At 36.2% G+C, this 10,459-nt stretch overlaps 2 protein-coding genes and 1 long non-coding RNA gene across 5 annotated transcripts; 2 read left to right on the plus strand and 1 right to left on the minus strand.

The window, feature by feature from the left end:
* Positions 1-486: 486 nt before the first annotated feature.
* LOC104822856 lies at positions 487-4,887 on the plus strand. Of its 2 annotated transcripts, XR_773268.2 has the most exons (9): positions 487-878; positions 1,461-1,566; positions 1,692-1,778; positions 1,867-2,523; positions 2,837-3,161; positions 3,573-3,654; positions 3,882-4,097; positions 4,318-4,446; positions 4,795-4,887. XR_773268.2 is itself a non-coding variant. In XM_010554218.2 (8 exons), exons 1-7 carry the CDS (start codon positions 666-668, stop codon positions 4,086-4,088), a joined length of 1,677 nt encoding a protein of 558 aa, XP_010552520.1. In that variant the 5' UTR covers positions 487-665; the 3' UTR covers positions 4,089-4,097; positions 4,318-4,767. The 2 variants fall into 2 exon arrangements, 1 of the variants encoding a protein (XP_010552520.1); XM_010554218.2 differs by lacking the exon at positions 4,795-4,887 and having other exon boundaries at positions 4,318-4,767.
* LOC104822855 lies at positions 4,864-10,452 on the minus strand. Its single transcript, XM_010554217.2, has 6 exons — positions 9,527-10,452; positions 8,445-8,638; positions 7,935-7,968; positions 7,023-7,158; positions 5,255-5,735; positions 4,864-5,166 (listed from the first exon to the last, which is right to left on the minus strand). Exons 2-6 carry the CDS (start codon positions 8,550-8,552, stop codon positions 4,888-4,890), a joined length of 1,038 nt encoding a protein of 345 aa, XP_010552519.1. The 5' UTR covers positions 8,553-8,638; positions 9,527-10,452; the 3' UTR covers positions 4,864-4,887.
* LOC104822854 lies at positions 4,983-5,777 on the plus strand. 2 transcript variants are annotated; one of them, XR_773266.1, is made up of 4 exons: positions 4,983-5,066; positions 5,131-5,328; positions 5,449-5,564; positions 5,648-5,777. It is a non-coding gene; the product is annotated as an uncharacterized LOC104822854 (long non-coding RNA). The 2 variants fall into 2 exon arrangements; XR_773265.1 differs by lacking the exon at positions 4,983-5,066 and having other exon boundaries at positions 5,073-5,328.
* Positions 10,453-10,459: the final 7 nt, after the last annotated feature.

The following is a 10,459-nucleotide window of genomic DNA, read 5'->3' on the forward strand; positions in this document are numbered from 1 at the left end:
GGCCGTAATTTGATATAATCTTCAAGGATTCCACTTTAGCAAAATCACAATAAAAATATACAAATAATTGACTCAACTTGAAATTTGGCTTTTTCACTGTAATACAAATAACGCATGCTAAAAAACTACATATTTGAATAACATCAAAATATTCCACCATGAAATTGAATAAAACTTAATTACTTTTAAAATTTATTTCTTCTCTAATCCGTATTATATTATATAGCATTTCCATAATTTCATCAATTCAAAATTTAAAAATATAAATTAAATTGGAATATGATTAAATTTTGTTTTGTTCATACTCACGAAATATCTAGTCTTGTTCCTAAGGACATGAAAGCAAAATAATTGTGTACTATGAAAATTGCTACAGGGTTGCCCACAGAAAAGAAAAGGACAAAAGAAGAAGAAAAAAAAAAAGACGACGCAAGAAAAAAAAAAAAAAAAAATCCCGTAAATGTCTTTTTCTTCTCGGTTCTTTTCACACCCTTCTCTCGTGGTCAATACTCTCTCTCTTTCTCTCTCGAGTCAAAGACATAATCAATTCCTCGCTGCAGCAAACGAATCACGTAACCAAAATCACCAGGAATCTTCTCTCTTTCTGCAGCTTGAATGCGAAGTACGACGATCGGAAATAGTAGCCGAGGGAGGACTTCAATACAATGCCGTCGGACGCCGCGTACCAGGTCCAACGGCCGGCGAGATCGGCAGCGGCGGTGTGTGGTGTAGCTCGCCGTGATGCTAGTCCTGATTCCTTGATCTTCACGCCGGAATCAAATCTCAGCCTCTTCTCCTCTGCCTCTGCGAGCGTCGATCGCTGCTCTTTTGCTTCCGATGCTCAGGATCGCGACTCTCTCGTCTCCGATCTCTCCATGGTACGCTATTGTTTTTGTCTCCTGAGAAATCGTAGCTCACGTGAAGTTCTGGTGAACGAGTATCATGAAATATGCACTCGTATTTGACTGATTCAAACATCGGAAAATCACGGAAGTTCTGTGCCGCGTACTTCGATTGGGAATCAGTTTGATGGATTAGGAATAGAATTGCATTTTCAGTTTACCCTCTGTTCCTAGTAGATTAGAGAAGCTGTAGGTTTTTGGGAAATCTGGTGATGGATTGAAGATGACGAAGTCGATGGAACAATCGAGTTTTAACTCCACAATTTTCGATTCAATTGCTACAATCGAGGTTTCAGCTTGAGACTTATCAGTTCCAGAGACATTGTTTCCAATCGAGTAGAACCTCGTTTCATGCACTAAAAAGATGTAAATTCAACTTGCAAAATCTTTAGATGAAATTCCCGGAGGATTGTATACATTACGTTACGTGATTATGTTTTGGAAGCTTTCGATGAGACTTGATCTAGTTCTACTAGAAGCTAGAATATCGTTGTTGCAGTTTGAGTTCGGCGTTCTGCGAGTAACTCTCGTTATCTGTTACCACATTTGAGGGGACAGGAACGAGATCCCAGGGGAATTTCGAATTGTGCAAATCTAGATCCAAACAAGCTTTCAACAGGGAGAAAGCACAGTTGGAACTCTAGAAAAGCAGATAAAGTGAAAGGTACAGTGATAAAAGTGAATTTAAAGAAAATACAAGAGAAAATGTGCAAAAGGGACCAATCATGCATTGGAGTTTCGATTTTAATTTCACAAACTCATTTATGCTGTTTTTTCAACCGCAAGCAGTGCAGAAAGAAGATAACAAAGTGAACGCGGAAGATGAGAGCCAGCACTTGGATTCCGCTAGGAACTCATTCTCTTTAGCTCTTAAAGGTAAGCCAAACTTTTTTTTTAAAAGTTTTTTCACTTTTACTAGAAGAGAAAACTTTTGATTTTGACTGGAATCTGGAAATCTTTATAGAATGTCAGGATAGGAGATCCAGATCCGAAGCTCTGGCAAAGAAGCTCGATATGCAAAGAACTCCTTCTCTGGATCTAAAAAATGTCACTTCTTTCTCTCCACGACTGCTAACCGTAAAGAGAAACTCAGTTTCGACCAACAAATCCAGTGCGTTTCCTAGTCCAGGAACTCCGACTTATCTGCATGGTAGCATTGCAATGCCAAAGGGTTGGAGCTCGGAACGAGTACCGTCACGTTCAAATGGGGGGAGAAGTCAAGGCCATGCTGCATTTACGCCCTTATACAGTGGGAAAACTCTACCTTCAAAGTGGGAAGACGCAGAGAGGTGGATATTTAGTCCTGTTGCTCGGGAAGGAGTCGTTCGAACTTCATTTGCGGTGTCACATGGATTTCGGCCTAAATCAAAGAGTGGTCCTTTAGGGCCTCCAGGACTTGCATATTGTTCCTTGTATTCTCCAGCTGTTCCAAGTGCTGAAGGTGGGAGCATGGGCAACTTCATGGTAGGCTCTGCATTTTCGGCTGGGGTCATAGCAACAGACAGATATTCTGGAGTCTCTGATGCAGCATTTCCTTCAAGAATAGATCCTTGCATAGCTAGATCAATTAGCATTCATGGCTGCTCAGAGACACTGGCACCCCCTCAGTTACCATCCCAAGGTATGATCCGATCAATCCTGCTGCATTATGTTTTCATGCACCAACTTTTGGTTAGAGCCCCATCTAGGTTAGTGATTGATAGTCAGATATATCTACATATATATACACGCTTCTAAATTTTCACCGCTTTTGTGCTACTGTCAAGCGAAAACAATCTTATTAACTAGTAGACGAAAGCCCTGTGGATTAATGCACTACCCAGTCCTGCTGATCATTTTAAGATTATGACCTATAAACATCTCAATAATGTTAATGATTTTTACTTCAAAATTTTGGTGGTCTTTTCTTACCAACTCGTTACTGATATGTACAGATTACATCCTTGAAAATGTTAAGGATGTTGGCACCAATCCTCGTGCTGCATCAAGAAGGGATATGGCAACCCAGATGAGCCCAGATGGAAGCATCAACTCATCCCCTGAGAGAAGATCTTCGTGCTCTCGGTCCTCTGCAGCACTACCTATTATGGAAATACAAAATGGCCGTTCCTCTCAATCAGAAGTCAGGGATTTGCAGGTTGATGGAAAGGTCACTGTTACACGTTGGTCGAGGAAGCACAGGGCCCTATACCACGGAAAGAGCACAGAAATGCGGGAAAACTTGAACGGAAAAGCCATGGATCCCCAAGGCTTGACATGGTATGTCCGATGCATTATAGGGTCTTCCCACTTCATTTCTAGAGATGTCATGTCTGGGTTGCATTTGGCATTTTGATTATATTCAGGTTTTTGTGTGTTATAACATTTCTCAGTTCACATTCCTCCTAAAATCTAAGATCAAAATGGCAAAAGATGAAAACTGGTCGAAGCATATTTATTAGTATCTTAACTCTGAAGAATGATATGTACCACAGGTAGACTTGTTTTCAGCACGCTATCTATGAGTTTCAGAATCTTGATCCACCTTTCTTAAAGACCAAGAAATAAATTCGCCAGTCTGAATAGGCATGTTATATTACTCCTAGTAGGATGCTAATCCAATGTACGCCATGGAAGCTGTTTTTATGTTTGAGCTCAAGGCACCTTGATTGAACTTTCATGTTTTTGCAGGGTAAAGAGAGAGGACGCTAGAATCAATGCATGGGAAAATTTGCAAAAAGCAAAAGCGGAGGCAGCAATAAGAAAACTAGAGGTTCTCTCTTCTCTCTCTGTCTTCGTATTTCTAGGGCACGATACTGAAGCTTGAAGCATGAGAACAATTCTTCTTTTTTTTTGTGCCACGAACGGTTTCAAATTAATATCAGTACGGAAAGCTCTCCCCCTCGTTGGGTGTGTTGGCTTGAGAGCTTGTGGAAAACTCGTGAATTTAGGTGGTGGAATGGCCAGCCATCTGATAATGTCTTTTGGAACGTTTTCCAGATGCAACTGGAAAAGAAAAGAACATCGTCAATGGAAAAGATCATGAAAAAGCTGAAATCGGCGCAAAGGAGAGCGAATGATATGCGGAGCTCTGTGTTAGCCAATCATGGTCAACAAGTTTCAGCTTCATCCCGCAAGATTGTATCTTTCAGAAGAACTCGGAAGATGGCTTCCATTAGTGGTTGCTTTACCTGCTATGCTATATAACCATCTACGGTAACTTTCGCACACTTTTCACCCTTACATAATAAACTACCCTCTTATATTCCTCGTTGTGACTCGCAGAAAAAATTGTTGATATTGCCGTCTCGTGTGGATGTTGTGTTTACAGTCTTTGAACGGCAATATCCACTAGTGACACGCATCATAGCATAGTCATATACCATGTGCAGAAAATGATCATTTAACAAGGTTTGTTCTCGTTTTTTATTACCAGCTTATGTATGGAAGCTCCGGGGGTTTGCAAAAATGGCATTGTAAAGCAGAAGGAGACACTGAGAGGTGTTGATGCGATTTTGGTAAAATATGAATCTCGCCCTCTACAACAATCAAGCTCTCAGAACATGTGAGAATACTCTATCTTGACCCTCGCCTTTTAATCCTCGGGATCAATCCATCCCTTTCTACCCATTCACGGTATTCACCCTCATTGATTAATATACATTATGTTGATCCCCTCGTGGTGTTAGAGGTGATTTGATCCTTTGGTATCCAGCAATAGCCGAGTTACTTAATTTCCATGTATGCGCAGATATGTGTCCGTGCCTATATCCTTCATGTTTTAGCTTTGTTGTTCATTTTTTCAACACTTCGTACTCAAACGTTGACGTTATTATAATCTTTTTGGTAGTTTTTCATACTTGAGTACTGACCAGATTTTGTTTTATATGTTATTATTTTCCTCGGCACAAAGAATCAATCTTCTTGACATTCTTTCAAAAGAGCAAAGCAACAGATTTCTCACACAAAGCTGCCACTGGAACAAGTCCGAGCCGAGCAGAGGGACTTAGTCCTCGTGTAAGGTTGAACGAGGAGATTCATGGAATTGAAGAGGCGAGCCTCCCAAGCGAGTAACGTTTATGTAATCGTTGGGGAAGTGAGCTGGCAAACCCGGAATCACTAACCCGATAACTCTGAAGCATCTGAAGAACCATCCTTCTCTGTACTCGGGACCCTTCCAGTGCGGTAAGATGAAGCTCCTTGTAAGCTCCCATAACGCATTTAACACTTTCGGTATCGCCCAAAACAGGTTGAAGTAATTCTTGTTCGGTTCTTCTTCATCGACCTGAGCGACAAATATCAGATATTACATCAGTCCATACCCCCGAGTTTCGTATCCCAAAATCGTGGTAAGTTTGTATTTTTTAACTGACCTTTCCTCTATAGAAACTGTCGAAGTAAAGGCAAGGGCCGAAGTGCTTGAACAGGAGTGTCTTATCGTCGAAAGGTAACCTAGGAACCATGTCATTGCAATATACGTATCTCTCGTACTTGACATCGTACTTCTTTAACACATTCTTCATAAACGTCCCGAACTGGTCGTCCCCAACCCGCGGCTGTCCGAAAGTGTAAACGCCTTCGAGACTCTTCAGCATTTTCTCCTCTTCGTGCATCGCTAACAAGCCCGTGAACAGAATCGCCAGTGCCCCGCCGAGGCTGTGGCCAGACAGGATGAATCTCGAGGTCGGGTTTTTGTCGAGAATGTTTCTAAGATGTTGTCTGATGGTGTAGTAGCAATATTGAGGTCCGTTTTGGGTTTGGTCTAGGTTTATTTCCTTAGGCCATCCATCTTTCTGCAGGCCTAATGCTTTCATGAACCCACCATGGATCCTTCCCACGTTCTTCAGTTCGTACCTGTTGGAAACACACATCGATGCACATGCCAAAAAATTAAAATCATTTTTTCAAGTTTTGTTCTATTAATAACTAGGTTTAAAAATTGATTTGTATAATAATGAAACCGAAAAAATAAAATAAAATGCTAATTGCAGTGACAAACAATCATAGTTTTAGTAATGTGAGAGAGAAAACACATACAAACTAAATGTGTGTGTGTGAAGCTAGAAACATCAAACAACAAATCAGGCCTCAATACAGTAAGATTAGGTGACTGTAGGAGTTAGGGGTCTTATCTAGCTCGCCAAAGTTTCAAGATTCTTCTCTCTGTCCACCTTTTGTATAAATTTGGATCAGCCAATTTAGAAATTTGGGATAAACTAAAGAAATATCATTTTTTTTAAAATATTTTAAATTTATTATTAAAACAATCGATTACTAGCTAATATTTTAAACAAATAAATCGTGAAATATCTAACTTACAAAAGATTCCTCAATTAGTTTTGAGAAAAAACCATCAATTAAACATTCAATTTCAAAATTATTAAAAAATACATCATTATTTTGAAAAAAAATAAATATAAATTATACAATTCTAAATATCACAATAAAAAAACTAAATACTTTATAAATGTATTAAATTATGTTACTTAGATTTTCTACAAATAAATAGTTTTTTTTTATTGTAATAATTAGAATTTGAGTAAATATTTAGTTTTTTAATGGTAATACTTAGAATTTTGTAATTTATATACATCACCTTTTATACAATTAATTTCTATAAAACATATTATAATTAAAATTAAATATATTTTATGGATTGAATTTCTAACTGTATATGAAATGTGATATCAAAATTTTATTTTGATTTTTTTTTTTATAAAAATCATTTAGTAAATTAGACAAATGATGGTTTTTTTAAATTTGTTTTAAAAAATTTAGGGGGTTTTATTCAATTTTGATCGGATTAATCTTATTTAGATTTTTTTTTTAATTTTAATATATCTATTTGATTTTTATATTGTATTTGGTTACACGTGGTATTCATTACAAAATCCATCTGTTTTTAAAAAATGCATTTTTAAAAATTTGATCATTATTTTCATATTTAATTTCTGATCGGATTTCATTAATTTAGTTTTCTAAAAGTTATATCGAGCTAATTTGTAGATCAAATTAAGTTTAAATATAGTTATACACTATTCAATTATATTTGTAAATCAAGGCAATAAAAAGAGACGAAGACTTTATATTATGCGATAATAATATAGAGATGTGGGTGCAATAAAGAAAGAGGAAAAATACCAGGAGAGATCAAAGTCGGTGCACCAATCATCGGCGTCGAAAGGATCAGTGCCTCTGAAACTCACGACAATGAGGTTTGGATCTGTGTTCGTGTCTTGCAGCACTATGGCTTCTGTCGACTTTAATTTCTGATAACCTTCCCCCAAAAAAAATATTTAAATTTTATTATTATTATTATATAAATTCTTGTTATTATCTAATTGTATACTGTTTACAATCATTTAATCAATGGAATTACATGTATTCTTTATTTACAAGATAAGATATAATATTTAATTTTAATTTTCTCCAACTATCTTCCCCCTTGATATACGGATTTCAACTTATATTTATATATCTCAACCAAGTACATGTACATACATACATACATACATACATACATACATACATACATACATACATACATACATACATACATACATACATACATACATACATACATACATACATACATATAAATAACTAGATAGATACAAATAAATGCATTATAAAATATTAGGTTTATTAACAAACAAAAAACAAGTGTGAAAAAATTAAACCAAATGCAGAGAAGCCGCTGATAAAATCTTCCTCCATGCCCACTTAATTTATTACTATAAGTGTTTTCTTATTAATTAGTCAGTTAATTAATTTATACATACATACATACATACATACATACATATAAATAACTAGATAGATACAAATAAATGCATTATAAAATATTAGGTTTATTAACAAACAAAAAACAAGTGTGAAAAAATTAAACCAAATGCAGAGAAGCCGCTGATAAAATCTTCCTCCATGCCCACTTAATTTATTACTATAAGTGTTTTCTTATTAATTAGTCAGTTAATTAATTTATATTAATCATATTTAACAACTTGTGTTTTCAGAAAAAACGAAACATGTGGAAGTGGAAGATTCTTTTACCATTCCAACAGCTGTAGAAACCCAAGAAGTCCATCTGCAAAAGGAAATCATTGGAAAGACCAACCCATAATTAATCTTTATTTTAATTTTAATTCATTGTAATTAATATTTAGTCAATTAATTGATTCTTTACTTAAATCTAATCGTGCAGGTTCACGCATCTTGATAATCACAAGCAACTGAATTATGGACCATCATGATATAACCATATATCCCTTCCATGGTGACAAAAAATAATTTAGGATACTCATAATCATAAATATATTCATGTACGTATAATTATGTGTGTATATATATATAATTACAAATAATATCCAAGAAAATGTATTTTTTTTCTCTCCATGGTCTTCTTCTTTTCTTTCTTTATCCAAACTAATAACTATCTTATCCACTAATCAATAAGATAATATACCATTTGTTTTTTGTGATAAGACTTATAATAAATAAATAACCAAAATATAATAAAAAATATGGAAATATTTGAAGGAAAAAAAAAGAAGAATAATGAACCTTCCAATGGTCGTGAAGGACAGACTTGACGAAGTCTTGGTTCTCATAAGATAACTTGGAAGCCATAATAGACAACATTGCCTTGTAACTATCACTTCCTATCTCCATCTTCTCGTCAAGCTCTATTCTTTTGTCTAGATTTCCGGTGACCGAGGCATAAGTCGCTGATGATCTTTCCGGCCAAATAAATCTTCCTGTTTTTATATATAAAAAATGTTTTCTTTATAAAAATTTACTTGTCAAATCAATTTATATTTATCTAGGGATGGAGAAATGAGTCTGCCTCGCGCACCAACTCGTTTTTACCGAATTGGATTGGAAAAATATAAACCAGAAAAAATTGGCCCGACGAGTCAGCCTGCTATAGGCTAGTTCGGTTGGCCCATGAATTGGCCCGCGAAGCAAATTTTTTTTTTAAAATATTATTTTTTTATTTTTTTATTTTTTTAATATTTTTAATACATTTTTTATTAATTTTTAAATATTTTTTTTATTCGACTCGCGTCTCGATTTCTCAACTGAAACGATGTAGGTCGAGTTCAGAGTTTTTCTGACTCGTTAAAAGCGTTGGATTAAAAACAAACTAGATCGGATCAAAACGGGTTGGACCGGACAAACCCAACCCGTTTTGCACCCTCAATATTTGGATTCGGATTTCTTTCTAAATTTTTCTATTAAAATTTGGAGAAAATGGGATGAAATTTGAAGTGTTTAGGGGAGAGAATTGATGAGTTGATAAAATTAGATGAAAATCACAAGGTCATATATGGAAGATAGTTATGAGAGCGGTAGGACCACATCAGCAACTTGTCTCAACGTTAAAAATATTCGGACAACTTCAAGCCAAAGTCAAATCCGTCAGGAGATGCACATTAATCGATAATTACAATTTTATAATAATTTCCTTATACTTAGTCCTCCTAAAAGGTTTTGCTTTGGGAAAAACCAAATTAATTAATTTCGAAATATTGTGAAATTAACCGAAGATTAGTGTGAGCCTTAAGGAGAGCAAAGCCGCCACTCACCTTTGAAGAGATTTGGTAGGATCATGAGTGTAAGAAAACGGAAGGATAGTCGCGTACCGATTCAGTCGATCTTTTCTTTGGTTGAAATCACAGTCTTCAAATACTCTGGACAATGGTCGGAAACCGGCTACCAGAGTCGGAATCGCAGATTCACAACCCAAATGCTACTCACCAAAACTGATTCACGTTTTCTTTTATGATGTTTTCTGCATCTCCATTTGTCATATAGAACCTATACTTTTATAGGATTCAAGCGGTGTTTATGCAAGAGACACAACCGGTACAATGATTATATCCTACGGTTATGTCTTTTCTCACATACACCCTTTCACCGGGTGTTTCAACCGTCATCTCCCACTCACCCGTGAAAGGTAATGACTTTTACCAGTTCTGAGTTCATACTAGCAAATGGGTCGTGTGACCACCGAATACACCTGCATGCGGGAGCTCCAAACTAGAAACCCACACAGGGCCAGAATGGAGATTCAACCTCAGGGAAAAATAAATAAATAAATAAATACACGATGTATTCTATACCCTAGGTTCACTTTGTCACATCGAGTCCAATATCTCTTGACCCCTCAATAAAATAAATAAAGACGATACTTAACTCCCACTACTCCATATGTATTCCCAGTTATGATAAGTACACAACAAATTATAACTGGCCGGCCGGTGAACACATATGAGTGATATGACAATACTTTACCTTCCTTTCACCCTACTACTACTTAGTTTCGAGTCGACTGCTTTCCTAGACATGCCCCAGTAGATCGAATCACTCGTGACCATAGGAAGCACACTAAAGTAGCAAACATCAACTCTACGCTTCGTAGCATAGTCAAAGTCATAAGGGTATACTCGTAAATCAATATACGATATCAAGTACTCACACAGTGATGAAGTAGGGATCCATTCACTCACTCACTTGATTGGTCATATCTCTAGCACATACAGTATGAAATGTATGCTATGGTGGAGATTCTCCCT

The sequence above is a fragment of the Tarenaya hassleriana genome, unplaced genomic scaffold, assembly GCF_000463585.1.
Source record: "Tarenaya hassleriana unplaced genomic scaffold, ASM46358v1 Cleome38, whole genome shotgun sequence".
NCBI lineage: Eukaryota > Viridiplantae > Streptophyta > Magnoliopsida > Brassicales > Cleomaceae > Tarenaya > Tarenaya hassleriana.

Coding starts and splice junctions, on each gene's coding strand:
- LOC104822855 (XM_010554217.2), bottom strand. CDS start 8,552: ATGGAGATAGGAAGTGATAGTTACAAGGCAATGTTGTCTATTATGGCT. Junction 7,969..8,444: donor TCCTTCACGACCATTGGAAG/GTTCATTATTCT, acceptor TTCCTTTTGCAG/ATGGACTTCTTGGGTTTCTA. Junction 5,736..7,022: donor ACCGACTTTGATCTCTCCTG/GTATTTTTCCTC, acceptor TGTTTCCAACAG/GTACGAACTGAAGAACGTGG.
- LOC104822856 (XM_010554218.2), top strand. CDS start 666: ATGCCGTCGGACGCCGCGTACCAGGTCCAACGGCCGGCGAGATCGGCA. Junction 1,779..1,866: donor ATTCTCTTTAGCTCTTAAAG/GTAAGCCAAACT, acceptor AAATCTTTATAG/AATGTCAGGATAGGAGATCC. Junction 3,162..3,572: donor GATCCCCAAGGCTTGACATG/GTATGTCCGATG, acceptor ATGTTTTTGCAG/GGTAAAGAGAGAGGACGCTA.